This window comes from Lepidochelys kempii, chromosome 7 (assembly GCF_965140265.1).
Source record: "Lepidochelys kempii isolate rLepKem1 chromosome 7, rLepKem1.hap2, whole genome shotgun sequence".
NCBI classification, from domain to species: Eukaryota; Metazoa; Chordata; order Testudines; family Cheloniidae; genus Lepidochelys; species Lepidochelys kempii.
This window is the reverse complement of record NC_133262.1, coordinates 9250293-9266212: the sequence shown is the minus strand read 5'-3', so window position 1 is coordinate 9266212 and position 15920 is coordinate 9250293. Positions and strand designations below refer to the sequence as shown.

General features: G+C 43.8%; 1 protein-coding gene across 5 annotated transcripts in view; it reads left to right on the top strand.

Moving 5' to 3' along the window:
• Positions 1-15920, top strand: part of FRMD4B (FERM domain containing 4B) — a 198167-nt gene that overhangs the window by 69719 nt on the left and 112528 nt on the right. Inside the window, exon 1 of one of the 5 annotated variants that reach the window (XM_073351062.1) lies at positions 9808-10025. The exons of 2 other annotated variants lie outside the window; for them this stretch is intronic. In XM_073351062.1, coding sequence (XP_073207163.1) covers positions 9864-10025 — 162 coding nt within the window. In that variant the 5' untranslated portion in view covers positions 9808-9863. Of the gene's footprint in view, positions 1-9807; positions 10026-15920 lie in introns of those variants that run through there. 2 more of the 5 variants (XM_073351061.1, XM_073351065.1) reach the window with 2 other exon arrangements.

Sequence of the window (15920 nt, the reverse complement as noted above, 5' to 3'; positions counted from 1 at the left end):
TCCGTGAAACAGAATTGCCTATCTCTGCCAAGCTCTGCTCATAACCTCGCAAAGGACTTCGGTTTTTATACCATCTGCATGGTGCACTTGCATGGTTTTCATTACCGGTCTGTTTCTTTGTCTTTATTGAGCTATGGAAAGAATTATGCAGAGTGTTTTTTAAATATCAGATCTACTTGGAAAGGGAACTATATGCTCCCGTTAAATTATAACAAGGTGTTGTTTAAAATATCTATATTAAACTATTTGCTATCCACTGATCTGATAGTTCAAATGATCAGGCCTATCTGATGGCTTAAATAATTTTTAAGAAGGTACAGAGGCCTAGGCTACGTCTACACTACCGCGGGACTGATGCTCCGGTGACGGATGCACCGGGGATCGATTTAGTGGGTCTCGTGAAGACCTGCTAAATCGATGGCAGAGCGCTCTCTGGTTGACCCCGATACTCCACTGGGAACAAGAGGAGTAAGGTAAGTCCAGACACCGCAGTAAGTCGACCTAAGCTACGTCAACTCCAGCTATGTTATTCACGTAGCTGGAGTTGCGTAACTTAGGTCGACTTACCGGGGTAGTGTAGACCTAGCCCTAGAGTGATCAGAACTCACATCCTTTATTCAGGGGCATGAATCAAGCAGGAAACTTCAGGATAAGATTTTTCCAATATGTTTAATCAGTGGATGATATGTAGGGGCACTCTTCATCCTCACAAGAGTGAGGGCAAATTAATAATCTTATTATTCAGGGTAGGTGGACTCTTTGTGTCCATTAATAAGAGGCCATATTTTGGACTTAAGAGCTACTTTGCAATGAGCACCTCTGATTTAACTTACCACTTAGGCTCTAAATATGGATACATCAGCATGGAAGAAAGCCGTGAAAACCCACTTAGGAGCCATCCCCTCCTATGAATTTAGCTGTTCTAACCCACAATATTTGTTCCTTTTTCATGTGTGTCTAACTATGTTCTTTAAACTATTGTTTCAATGTTCCTGTTGCGTTTTATAACGCACATTAACTTTATTTAAGGACTTTTTCTTAAAATTCTTTTCATGCACCATTGTTCCTTTGCAGAAATTCATGACCCTTGTTCAAATGACATTAGATCAAATGTATGTGTAACATCTATCATCTCTGTTCCCTTCAAAATACTGTGTTCCTCTACAAAGTCCCTTCTTGAGATCTTTTTTTCTGGTCAAATGTACTTCTGGTTACCCTCTTGGGTATCGTACTGGTTTTCTTCTGCTGTATTTTCTGTGATATTCATTTTACAATGTGGGGACCAGAATTTTACCGAGAAAAGTATTTTAAATGGACCCTGGCTAATCCCTTGGAGCCTTATCTAAAGCCAGTGGAAGTAAAGGGAAAGATTCCCATTGATTTCAGTGGATACTGGATCAGGCCCCCACAAAACAACAAAAAACCTTCCTTTGAATCAAATTGAACAATTCCCTTTGCATCTTAAACTTGGCTTAATCTTTTGATGTTAAGGGTGGTGTCCAAGGTTCAGAGGCTTTTTGCTTCTTATTCCCTAGTATTGTACTCATTTTTTTTATCCTTCTCTCATTCAGTAGTTTGTGAATATCTTCCTTGTTCATCCACGCTCATGCTTGTTTCTTACCTTTTTAATGGTATTTAATTTGGGCAGAAGGACAGCTCTCTTGGTAAAGGCTCAGGAATGGAAATCAAGATCACTAGATCCTACACCTAGTGCTGCAAGAGACTTCTTATGTGGCTTCAAGCCAGTCACTTTGCTTCTCCGCGCCCCCTTCCCCCCACCCTTCTGCAAAGGTGAGAACAGTGCTTCCCTACTTCACAAAAGTATGGAGGATTAATTCATTGATTGCAAAGCATTTTGAGCAAGTGTTGTAGCGATGTGCAAAGTATTGTTGTTGATAAAATTCACCACATGAGGCTAGACTGTGCCTTCGGAAATAGCCGTGAGCAAGAAATGCACCCACCCCAGGAATAGCCTGGTATGCCTTGTAACTCAGGCACAGATGTTGAGTAACAACCTATCCTAAAGGATGACCCAACACTCTCACAAATCTTGGGAGACAGGCCAGTCCTTGCCTACAGACAGCCCCGCAACCTGAAGCAAATACTCACCAACAACCACATACCACACAACAGAACCACTAACCCAGGAACTTATCCTTGCAACAAAGCCCGTTGCCAATTGTGCCCACATACCTATTCAGGGGACACCATCACAGGGCCTAATAACATCAGCCACACTATCAGAGGCTCGTTCACCTGCACATCCACCAATGTGATATATGCCATCATGTGCCAGCAATGCCCCTCTGCCATGTACATTGGTCAAACTGGACAGTCTCTACGTAAAAGAATAAATGGACACAAATCAGATGTCAAGAATTATAACATTCATAAACCAGTCGGAGAACACTTCAATCTCTCTGGTCACGCAATCACAGACATGAAGGTCGCTATCTTAAAACAAAAAAACTTCAAATCCAGACTCCAGCGAGAAACTGCTGAATTGGAATTCATTTGCAAATTGGATACTATTAATTTAGGCTTAAATAGAGACTGGGAGTGGCTAAGTCATTATGCAAGGTAGCCTGTTTCCTCTTGTTTTTTCCTACCCCCTCCCCCAGATGTTCTGGTTTAACTTGGATTTAAACTTGAAGAGTGGTCAGTTTGGATGAGCTATTACCAGCAGGAGAGTGAGTTTGTATGTGTATGGGGGTGGGGGGATGTGAGAAAACCTGGATTTGTGCAGGAAATAGCCCAACTTGATTATCATGCACATTGTGTAAAGAGTTGTCACTTTGGATGGGCTATCACCAGCAGGAGAGTGAATTTGTGTGGGGGGGTGGAGGGTGAGAAAACCTGGATTTGTGCTGGAAATGGCCCACCTGATGATCACTTTAGATAAGCTATTACCAGCAGGACAGTGGGGTGGGAGGAGGTATTGTTTCATATTCTCTGTGTATATATAAAGCCTGCTGCAGTTTCCACGATATGCATCTGAGGAAGTGAGCTGTAGCTCACGAAAGCTTATGCTCTAATAAATTGGTTAGTCTCTAAGGTGCCACAAGTCCTCCTTTTCTTTTTGCGAATACAGACTAACACGGCTGTTACTCTGAAACCTGTCTAATACCCTCCTTGCTTCCAGAGGTTAGTAACTTGCTGATAACCTATACCAGTATCTGATTATTGCTGCTACCCTATGCTGATTCAGCTATTGTGACCACAAGTAGCAGTGTGGAGGCAAGACTCCACCTTTTCCCCCGCCCTCCCCAATCACTGCATCAGGAGAGGAAGCAAGAAGGGGAGTGAGGCTTTTACTCCTTTGTGTCTGGACCCAAAGTCTAGGTACCCATTGTAAGGGTATGTGAGGGTTTCCGCTCCCCTGTATGGTTGTGTAGGCACAGTCAAACTCTAGCCCATGGCTTGGCATGATTTTTGAGGCCTGCTTGGGAGAGCACAAAGACTATTTAGGATAGCCGCAAGTGTTGATGTTTAACGCTGATGTATGATGGGCAGAGGTGGTGGCGGGGGGTGGGCTTTACAGTCTCAGACTCTAGTTCTTGTGATTGGGCCTCTACTTTCCTGAGCATTTACGAAATCCGTCCAAACAGTGTAAATAAAAACATGAGACCGCCAGATGTCGATGTACACAGTGATTGGGAAGCATCCCGAGTAACTATGCCAAGTATACTTCGATCCAATTTAAAAAAATGATACCACAGATGACAGATCAATTTAAAAAAACGTTTTCACTATCTCATATGGGAGAATTCTTGAATTTACATTTCTGGCAGTCTGTAATTAAGTGATAATGAAAACCAAGAAAGCACTGAAGCCAACTTTTTAATTTTCAATAGACTGATTTTTTTTCCCCCCTCCTCAAAACTACGTTATTCTTCCATCTCTCAATAAGCGTTTTCTTAAACTACAAAGCCATGCTAGTACTGGAACTTGAAAATGATTGAAACTGTGTTTTTGTATTTTCTCTGTTTTATATTTAAACTCTGAGATGTATAGACCATTATGCACAGATGCCATAAGATTTTTCTGGCTGGTTCCTTTGTGAGGCAGTGTTACCTGAGGGACTGATAATTATCTGGATGCAGATTTTCTCTCTCTGCTACTTACTCAGACTGGAAGCATCCTGCTGCAGATTTTTGCCAAAACTAAGAAATGGAAACACGGCATTGCGAAGGATCTCTCTTGACTTCAAGGATATGTGTATGCGGATGGTCGTTTCACCCTTTAAACACAAAACACGTTTGAGGAGGGGGATCCCCTAGAGCCTTGTGACCTGAGGTAGCAAACTCTTGAAAGCTGAACCTTCCCCCACCACCCCGCAGGAAGATGAAACCAGTATTGCCTCTGCCACATACACCTCTTAATCTATACATCTTCTGCGCTTCTCCAGTGCACCATCTTCCTCATTTGATCCTTCCGCCCTCTTCTTTCTTATATGATTTGCAGGTGTATTAAATAAAGAAAAGCCCCCTACCGAAACAGGACAGCCACTGCACGTGCTGCTTCCCCTGGGAGCAATATGAGAGAACAAACCTGTGATGTGTAGTCACATTGCTTAATATGCTACTGGAAGGCACTCGGATACTGTGTTGATGAGCACCATTTAGGACTATATAGCATAGACAAGACTTGCACAGAGTGGGGAAGGTCACACTTAGAGAGATTGTTTTAGACTCCCTGCAAGCTCAGGGATAGTTTCTGTACTTTTTTTTCACAGCCATGAATGATAAAGTAGCTTTTTCTTTTTTTAATGAAAGCTGAGACTGTGAAGAACTATTGAAAATATTCTGCTCTTCCTCTCGCACTATTCTTTCACAGCCCACCCCATATGTTGAAATACTGAGAGGAAAGGGCACAGGGCTGTAAGCCCAGACTTGGGGCCCATGTTAGACCTAGGCAGCCACCTATGGCATATTAAAGGGGTTCCGCCAGCCCATCTCCCTTCTCTGTCTCCAGCTGGGAGCTGAGCCAGTGCGGGTACAGTCCCTTTAAAGGTGCACCAATGACAGTGGCCAACTGATAGCAGCTGCTCCAGCATGTCCCCACACAATAGAAGGTAGCAGGGGGGGTGTCTGCTATTGGGTGCCTCCCCCACTGAATAGCGTAGTGTGGGAACCAGTGCTACCCCAGAGCTGCTGCCTTCTTTCCAATGCCTCTTGGGGAGGAGGTGGGGATTGGATGGCCAGGACAGCAAAATCTCTAGCGTCAGCCTTGCTTGGCCCAGAACTCCACCTGCCTGTGCCTGGCCTGAGCAATACTTCACATTTGCATTGCACCTCACAAACATCTCAAAGTCAGTACATACTAGAGCTGGCCTGAGATAGGGTTTCTAGGCTTTGTGTTCCACAGCAATGGACAGCCCAGACTCTGCAGGCTTCCCCTGACTCTGGAGCACAAGTGTATATTTTCCCCACCCAACTATATAAATAAAGTAGGAACAATAGCACTTGAAGCCAATCACACCTTAAATCCTGTCTAGTTTTAGATTTTGCCTCTAATAACATCATTTTGGCATAGCCTCTGCGTCCTTTTAGTGGCATTTAGCAGATCTCCACTGTGCTTTGCCAATTATTTATTTATGGCATTTAACGGACCTCTGCTGTGCTTTGCCAAGCATTTTCCCCCTCCTCTAATACCACTCTCTGGAGTTTTTACGCTCAGTTCCCATCTCCCCCTAATATTTCTCTGGGGAGTCCATAGGCTCCGCCCTTAGATTTAACTGATTTCGCCAGCATGGTACTAACCTCTTCAGATTTAGGCCTTAAACCCTTCCAATGCTATTTCCCACAATGCTAGGCTGCAACCCCCACACTAAGGAGTCTATACTCTATCTGCTCCAGATGAGTGGATCCAACTCATGGCATCAAGATGTTGGGGTAGCTTCTGGGACCTTATCCATTCAGTAGCATCCAAGACCTTATCCATTCCATTCCCAAGTACTCGGCTTACCTCTGAACCTGCCACTGAGGTTTCGTTATTGGCATGCAATTAAACTACACTTGAGTTGATCAGGCTTTAAGCATAGGGAGTGTGTACAGGGCATACCGCACATCCAAGTTACACAGAAACCCCTTTGCTTTATATCCATTGACACGTCACATTACGTTTACTACACATTGGATCCCATGTTTTGGGATTGGCTTTGTTACTTTGCAGGAACCAGTTCCTGTACAGCACGCTCTGTCCATGTTCGACTTTACTCATTACCTTATCTTTACCCTCCCAACTTCTCTTGTCCATTGTTCTCTTGTTCTTAGTAAATGGCTTCCTGGGTGTTCCCACTTGTATCTTAGCTAGTCCAGACATTCTGTCTTTTAGCTTACTGACCCATTTACTTCTCTTAGCACAAACGGTCCATTTTTAGCCTGCCTAGCCAGTTACCTCCCTAATCCTGTCTTCCAAGAAATTAAGCCACCTCCATGTTGAATTACTCAGGTCAAGCCAGGCCTCTTTGCTCCCATTTTCAGATGGCAAGGGCAGAACATAGGCCAGGAAAGATCTAGGGTCTGATTTTTCAGAAGTGCTGCACTCCCGCTGCTCCACTTGGAGTCTAGGGGAACTGGAGTACTTGAATATGTCCAAAAATTGGGTCCCTAGTGACTTCCTCAAGAGATACTGTGATCTGCTGGTTCCGATACTGAGCCTTGTTTTGCCCATCCATAACAAAGGGATCATTACTTTACAGGGTCCTTGTTATTTTTATGCAAGGAGGCCATGTGACTGGTTCTAAGGCTACCCCTCCTTTGGTTCCAAACACTTTAAAAAGCCATTGCATGACTCCAACTGGTAGAAATTTTGCACAAAAAGGGCTATATGTGTGTTCGTGTGCTTAGTTACCAAAAATGTTTAGTCCTTCAAATTTTGCAATAAATCACCGTTTTTATCTCAGATCCTAGTGTGGACCCCTGATGTGAGGGGAATACAAGCCTCTGTGCTCTGGATCCCTGGTGTGTTTCAGGGTCTTGGAGCCTGAACCAAGTGTGGTCACTGCCCCAATCTCAAGGTCGCTAGACACACTCTCCAGGCACAGACCTTCCCTCTAGCGCTCCCCACCCCCTGTTTTGGAACCTGCTGTCCTGCCATCTAGCCCCACTTTGTTCAATTCACACCCCATTTCAAAAGCACTTAGAGACACATCTATGTCATCCCCTTCCCTAAAGCGAAGGAACAATTGGAGTCTCTGTCACCCACCAGCACGGGCACCTGGGGTCTGACTCATCTACCAGATGAGGATTTTCCTGACACAGCCTCTCTGTCTCTAGGTGATGTTGATGAGCCTTGTCTTTATCTTCTCTTTGTCGGCAATCTCTCACTGCTGCTCTTCAAGTAGCTGAGTTTCCAGATGAAGTCTGTCCCTATCCAGCTGTACCTTCTCTTGGCCTACCTGTAGATCTGTCCCCAATTCCTGTTGCAGTGATACATTTGGTCTTGATGGAGCCCCTATGTTACCTCTGTCAGCCTCTTCCCTGTTTCTCTCTGGGGAGTTGACTCCAAGATTTCCCCTGCCTGCTGGACCTTCTGCCAATGGGCTGGATGTTCTCTGTGAACCTGGACCACCATTCCTCTACTTGTTGTCAGAATCCCTACAGACTAGGGACCGAATGGCTAGGCAGCAGTTCTGCGGAAAAGGACCTAGGGGTGACAGTGGACGAGAAGCTGGATATGAGTCAGCAGTGTGCCCTTGTTGCCAAGAAGGCCAATGGCATTTTGGGATGTATAAGTAGGGGCATAGTGAGCAGATCGAGGGACGTGATCGTTCCCCTCTATTCGACATTGGTGAGGCCTCATCTGGAGTATTGTGTCCAGTTTTGGGCCCCACACTACATGAAGGATGTGGATAAATTGGAGAGAGTCCAGCGAAGGGCAACAAAAATGATTAGGGGTCTAGAACACATGACTTATGAGGAGAGGTTGAGGGAGCTGGGATTGTTTAGCCTGCAGAAGAGAAGAATGAGGGGGGATTTGATAGCTGCTGTCAACTACCTGAAAGGGGGTTCCAAAGAGGATGGCTCGAGACTGTTCTCAATGGTAGCAGATGACAGAACGAGGAGTAATGGTCTCAAGTTGCAGTGGGGGAGGTTTAGATTGGATATTAGGAAAAACTTTTTCACTAAGAGGGTGGTGAAACACTGGAATGCGTTACCTAGGGAGGTGGTAGAATCTCCTTCCTTAGAGGTTTTTAAGGTCAGGCTTGACAAAGCCCTGGCTGGGATGATTTAACTGGGAATTGGTCCTGCTTCGAGTAGGGGGTTGGACTAGATGACCTTCAGGGGTCCTTTCCAACCCTGATATTCTATGATTCTATGAATCCAGCAAGCTGACTAGCTGTGCCTTTGTCCACTCCTCTGTGTTGAGCTGCTCTTCTCTGAATAGCTCAACTGTGTTCTTTTTAGCTGTTCTTAACTCTTTCTTCTGTCTCTCTCCTTTGGTTATTCCTTTCCCAAAAAGACTGGGACTTTCCTCTGTGCTTTTTCTTTCTGTGGTACTTGATTTCAGTGCTGTTGGCACATATGGCAACTCGCACTGTCATATATCCACCATATGTCACAATTTCTATATGAAATGAATCAGTGAAATTTTTCAGTGGGGTCTTACAACTATCCAGTGCCAAACTATTGCCAAAGTATGGACATGACAGCTCTTCTATGCACACCTTGGTTTGTTGATTCAGCAGCGCCCTACTCTGTCACTTCCCGTTCATTGTGTGGTCGAAGAAAAGCGACCTTTCCAGACTACTTGTGTTTTTAGGGGTCACCTCCAAAACCTACCCACTGACGGCTTTCTTCAAAACCCATTAGCTTCTTAATAAGAAATAGCCTGCAAACAAAAGGTGTAGTTCTCTGGCATTAACAATTAAAGCCTCAGAGCTGCTGCCTAATTTTATACTGACTATTGAGGCAAGCCTGGGATTCTCTTGTGGGCTCTTATTTCAGACTGTTTATGTACTGTGGTCTGTTTGCGAAGGTGCTCAGCTTGCAGGAGGCTGTTTGCTTTTCTAATGCAGCAAGTGCTGCATTAATAAGATTATGTTAATTTAACAGTAGCTCAAAAGTATTTCTCTTTAGCAGGCTGATGGCCTATTCAGTGTTATAAGGTGCAGTTACTAAGCAGGAGGCATATGGTAACGTGAAATGTGTCATCCAGGGGGATGCTCTCCTCACATTGTTTGCAGGTTCCGATAGCCAAGCTAAAAGAGACATTAATATATTTATTGCCGTGAGAGCTCTTCTGAAGTGTTTTCCCGTGTGTTACTCCTGAAGATGTTTGAAGCAGGATTTCTAACGTATTATTTGATCAGCAGCTCAGCCAGAAGGAACAGATGACAGCGCTGTTCCCTTTCAGGCAGATAATGAGGTGATGGAAACGGGGGAGGGGGGGTGTGTACACACTGTGCCGTAGGTATGTGTGTAGTGCCTGCTGAATATCAAAATGTGGAGAGTATTACTCAGGACTACTTCCCTCAGTTCTTTTCCTGTAGTATATACATGGGGTTGTTGTCAGGGCACATGGAAAAGGGGTTAACATTTAATTAGAATACATAGTGGTGGCTACTGAAGCTTAACAGAGATTTATATAAGCTGTTAAGAAGTACAAGGCTGCTGTGTGAGCTTCTGGTTGGGCTGAGCTACTGCAGCCATTGGCTGGACTTCAAGCAACACCCAGGGCATGCCTCCGTGTCTGCCCAGGAAGCACAGTGAAAGAGGAGTTTGTTTTAAGATTTGACCCTGGCTTCTCGCAACACCCCTACCCTTTGCACTCCATATAAAATGAAGCTGCTCTAACGGCAGGCATTTAAGTGAGTACACAGAGTGAGTCAGGAAGAGAGAATTTTGAAAGAGTAGATCATGGCTTCGGTGTTCATGTGCGGAGTAGAAGACTTGCTTTTCAGTGGGAGCCGGTTTGTTTGGAACTTGACAGTAACAACTTTGAGAAGGTGGTACACACAGAGAATGAGAGCTTGCCATCAAGTGATGAGAACATGGTGCGGTCTCAGAGAAGTTTATCAGGTAAACCTATGGCAATCTTTGTTTGCTTCTAAAAATACCAGAGTATTGTCCAGGAGAAATTTACTAATTCCTAGTAGTGGTATGTGTGTATTAATAACGTGATTAAAGAGTCATTTAATAAGACAGCACGTTTGTAGTAATTAACAGCTTCGTGCTAAAGTTACGCTTCCAGCCTCCCTTGTGTTAAGATAACTAGTCAGATTTGAAATCTACAAGTCTGAGGTGTCGTTAAATATTTCTTTTCAAATGATTGAATCAGCTCTGTGCGTCTGTGTTGTAAAATCACTGTTTGAGAGGTTGGTGCTGTGTAAAATGCATCTTGCAGGCTGATGTGTTGAAAATTGTTTTTTGAAACTGACTGTCCTTTCTATCATAGCCTTTCAAGAGACTGGTTACTTGCTCTCATAGGCACTTGTACTTTGAATCCGATAGGTTAAAGTCAATACATAGCCTACATTTGCATCAGACTGTCCGAGATAAAAATGCTGTGGCAGGAGAAACTGTCTGTAGCTTTTTTTTTTTCCAGTTTATTTGCATTTCCCGAATAGCTATTAAGGAAAGTTCCATCATAATATAATATATAATATAATACTTTGCATCATGAAATGGTTGTTATCCAAGGAAAGGATGATCAAAATTAGTCCTGAGATAACTGTGCTTTGAAGTATGCTTTAGCAGATGCTCTCTTTACTACTTCTTTTGCGCCTGCTTTGCAGACAAAAAATGCAGAAACATATTTGCAAGTATTGTGTTATCCAATCACAGGTGGAGCCAGTTCTTGCTTGCAGTTGGTTTTGTTTTTGTTTTTCCTGACTGTAAGACAGTGATTTTGTTTGATCACACCATAGGGGTAAAAGTTTATTACAATGAGGCTGATTTTCCCCTCTATACATTGTATTCTAGCAAATGACGGAGTGTGTAGGAATCCTCTTCTCCAAAACCATCACTATGTAACTTCCATCTGAAAGCCACGTAAAGTGGAAATCTGTCCCTACATATGAAATCTTATTTAAATCTCTGTTATGTCCACAAATGGGAGTGCTGCTCTAAAATGAAGGCAAGGTCTTCTGAATGTTGGAACATCAGCTGGCCCGGTTGCATAGAACCTCTTTTTATGATGTACGCCCAGCAAAATGGTACTTGTATGGCCAATATGGATGTACCTCATGTCATTGAATTCCATTCCAATGAAGGCTGGCAATTGAACTACCTGAACTCCTAAGGGTACATTAAATGGTATATGGTACAAAACGAAAGTACGTTCTTAGTTTTCACTCCATCTTTCTGAAGACAAAATCCTAGTCCTTAAGGCAAAATTGTTGTAGGTTGGAATTTTGCCAGAGTTGGGTCTACACTTAAGTTATGTCAGCACAGCTATCTCAGTCAGCGGTGTGAGGAAAAACCACGCTGCTCACCGACATAGATATGCCAACAAAACCTGCAGTGTTGACCCAGCTATATCGACAGAAGCATGCTTCTCGCAACCTAGCTAACATCATTCAGGGAGGTGGGGTTTCTACATCAATAGAAATACTCCTTCTGTGACAGCATAGCTATGCCAGTATAGGCTCTGTAATGTAGACATACCCTGACCCTGAGCAAGGACTTAATTAGTGTGTTTTACTAAAGGGGCTTTAAAAGTTTTCTGAAAACTTTTAGAAGCAAGGATCATGTAAATTTTTGTTTGTCCAAAGCCACTGAGTATAACGGTTGATGCTGAGGGTTTAATCTGCTTATATCTTTAATATTTTTTAGTCTTGTGCTCTGATCCTACCATCACATGATCCTCCTTCTACAAAGAAGGCATTTGACATCCTTTTTAAAGAAACCTTCACCAACACATCCTTAACACTTACGGGCATTTTACAGTGAAAATGTGCACTCTGCATCTACTTGTATCCTACTCCTGTACTGCCAAACTCTGCATTTGGCCCACCCTGGAGTGCTAATGAAAGATGTGTTCCTAGCGGTGGTAGAGCGAGCAGAATGCCTCAGAAGAGCACGTGAGCAGCATGATCAGCAGCTGGACTTGTGCATGCTTTGGAAAAATAGAACATTTGTTCACTGTGCCAGTGTTCGGCAGCTGTGGGAGGGGCCTGGCCACACCTCCAGTGTGGATAGCCCCACCCCCTTTGGTGAAAGGACAGCTGCTACATGCATTGGCGGGCCAAACAGCCTAGCGCTTCCGGGAATGCTTGCTCTGTATGCTGGGCTTTGGGGTGTACCCAGCCACCCTCTAGCTATGCAGATCAGGTTTCAACCCTCACATTTTTAAATTGGGTTGTGTAATAATCATTCAGGCTTTATTTATTCATGAGAGAAATGGTTGAATGACTACACTGAATATTCCTTCCTTGGGGGTTGTATAAATGATGCATCACAATCTCTTGCTTTAGGTCCTGGTTCTTCTCCTGTTGAAGTGAATGGCAATCCTCCCATTCATTCCAGTGGGAGCAGGACTGAGCCTATAATTGTTGCAATGAAATGCCACGAGTATATTTGAACATCCGAGGGTCTAGTTAAAAACATCGTTTGATGGAGGGGGGTTGGTTGGGTTTTGGGGGTTTTTTGAACTGTGGAAGCATGGAATGATTAATTTGGGTACCTAGGCTCCCAAGGACTTTGCCAACATGACACTGCATTATAGTTGCAGGGCCCAATTCACCACTGTATTATTCCGAGTTTACCCTGATGTAACTCTCTTGCCAGCGTAACTCCACCCCATTCAATAAGCTTGGGAATCTCAGACCTCAATGTAGTACTGAATCTTAGCCTATATATGAGCAGGTCTCTCAGAGAGTAAAGGATGGTCCAGTGGTCAGGGTACTAGTCTAGGATTTGGGAGACCTGGGTTCCTGTCCCTGTGCTGCCACAGACTGTCTGACAGTGACAAGTCACTTAGCCTCTCTATGCCTCAGTTTCCCTGTATGTAAAATGGGGATAACATCACCTCCCGCTCTGGGAGGATAAATATGTTAAAGATTGTGAAGTGCTCTGATACCCCAGTAAGGGGGGCCACATAAGTACCTCAGAAATGCACCTTTATGTCATTCTCATCGTTTTACTAGTGAGTAGAACTGAACAGACACTTAATACAATGAAAAAGGATTTAATTGAATGAAAATAATCACAGCCTTCTGGATTTCATTTGTGTCCCTATTCCAGAGGTGAAATAAGACTGTATATAAAAGATTTGGCAATAGTTACTTCTTAGTAAAAACATTGAAGGGTAATTTATTCATTGGCTTCAAATATTTCATCCTATATCTTGATTTCTAGGACATGCATGGTTTATCTAGCTAACAGCTGTGAACAATTAAGAAACCTAGCTAGGGTGGTATTCTTAGAGTAGATATGGTTTAAGACAAGGTGGATGGTATTAGAACTGCTATTAACTATGAAGAGTTTAGAGATGATTAGATTTGTGTCTCGACTACTAACCTGGTGCCAGTAACTTCTCTTTTTTTCAAGTGGTTAAAACACCATTTGCTTTCTCATCACTATAAATCATCGTCGTAAAGAGAGGGCCAGTAGGTTTTTGTTTCCTGGGCTGGTAAATTTTCATGACTTTTCCTTGCGAGGCTGAGTTTAAAGGGTGAATGAGGTGCCATTAGTATTCAGCCATGAGCCCAACAACAATGCTTAACCTAAAAAGAGAGCTGACTTTATCTGTCAGATGGGGAAATAAATACCCTAGAACTTCTGCACTTGCCTACACTTTTCAACTTGATTCATGTGAGGGGATTGTCATGTGGACAGATACCTGGAGGCCTCTGTTCTTGGTAGTGGCACCACAGAGATCTGCCTTGGAGACCTGACTGACCACTCAGTGGCACCAACCCTCTGAGGCACTTGTGCACAGGGACTTGCTCAGTTTGGACTCTGGTGCAGAATTGGCAGCCTGTCTTTCACGCAAAGAATCCCCAGTGGAGGAACTTGAAACGGTCTCCTCCTCAGGAGGCCTGTAAGTTACCTGAGCTGACGCAGTTGCCAACTGAGCTGGGATGTTTATTTGCTCAGCCCTATTTATTTGGAGGAATTCCTGTGATGTAGGCAGGGGACATGGTGTCCTTCCCTCTTAAATAACCTCTGAACCCTGGATAAAAGAACAAAAGGTACCGTACATGAATTTCTCCTGTCACAGAGAGCTGAATCTGTATGCCAAGGAATCTTGTCTCTTACATACAGCATAGAGCATCCAGGAGTCTACCCTAGAAACGACATTGAAAGGTGCAAAGTGCTGATGGAGTGGTGGCATGGACATTCTTTGCAACTTTGGCAAGTCAATAAGAGCGAATACCATTAGGGCTTGGACAAAATCCCAAATAAAAAATGCAGCTTAGACGTCTCCAAGCATGATACCCATTTGGTTGGGGGAGGGAGGAAAGAGGGTGTGACATCTTTGCAATAATATCTGTAGCTCTCTGGGGCCACTGGGAAATGTTACTGGAGACCCTCTGGGGTGCGCAAGCTCACTTAAGCATCTATGAGTGTTGGGGACATTTCTTCCAATATAAAAGTGACCTTGTTTGCCTCAAATAAACAGAGTTCTCTCTTCTGAAGTTAAAGACCATCTGTGTTTTACCTAATTTCAGTGCAGGTAAAGAGAAAAGAGAACTGGGCTAGAACATATTATGTAGGATCCTCTCTCTCTCTCTCTCTCTTTCTCTTTGAGACTAATGAGCAATGTTGGGTACACGAACCTGCTGTACCAACGCTTTTCCCACCTCGTAGCTATTTGTCATACTACTGGCCTGATTATCGCTGAGACTCCGAACTACCGTGCATGTTACTTTGCGTGCATGTACCCCAGAGCATTCTCTTCCATCGTTCGTACCTGCCCTTCAGGCGACAGAATTTTCGTGCTCTGAGCCCACTGGAGCAAACTGAGGACATGTGGACAAGTGAGTTTTGCAAGTTAAAACACAACTGACTCCAGGCTCAACTGTTAGTGTTGGCATGTGCGGGGGTGTGTACCACGCATACATAAGAGGAGAAACCATTCTGATGCCCAAGGAAAATCGTGCAATAAAAATCCAAGGCACCATTATAAGCATATGTCTGACATAAAAACAGAGTGGGGAAGAGGCACCTCTGAAACTAGGTGTATAACTGAACAACTTACATCTGTCAGAATCTGATCTGCAGGTATGTACGCTGAACTTGTGATTTATAGACAATGCTCATTTTAACCTCAGGAAGGTTGTTTCCTCCAGGTCAGGTGAAGAAATTGCTGATGAAGCAACAGTGCAGAAGCTTGGCACTCCATATGTTTGCTTCACACCTAATTTGGGGTGGAGGAATAAGAGAGGAAATGGAGAATTTCTGCTTCCCTATGGTGCAAATGCAGTTAGTTTGGACAGCTATATCTACTCATTTCCTGTACTACCACACCCTACCATTTATTTTTCTTACAGATATTGACCAAAAATGTGAGACTTTCTAGTTTTTCCTTTTCAAGGAAAGAAAGAAAAGAAAAGTCAATCCTGTTCCATAGGCCTGATCCTGAGGAGTGTGGAATACTCAAGGGAGTGGGGGTTTAAGCGTGTTCAGCACCTCCCAAGATCCAGCCCAATGGCCAGTGCTTTTGCTCTTGCGAGTCTTCAGAACACCTAGGTCCCCCTTGATGGGCCGAGGCTTTTAAAAGTGATCACTGAGTTGAGTGTCCCCATGTCTGGCCAACATGAGAGACTTCTTTTAAAGGGGCCTGGTTTTTAGAAAGTGCTGAGCACCTGCCCCTTTTAAGTGTCTCAAGCTGAGCACCCAGGATCATGAGTCCCTTTTGAGAACCTTTGCTGTGGTTATACGTCAGTTTTGCAAAGGGATTTGAATCAATGCAGTTACGCCTTTTGGAAATACTTTTTCTGTATTTTTATCTTGGACTTTACTACTGAT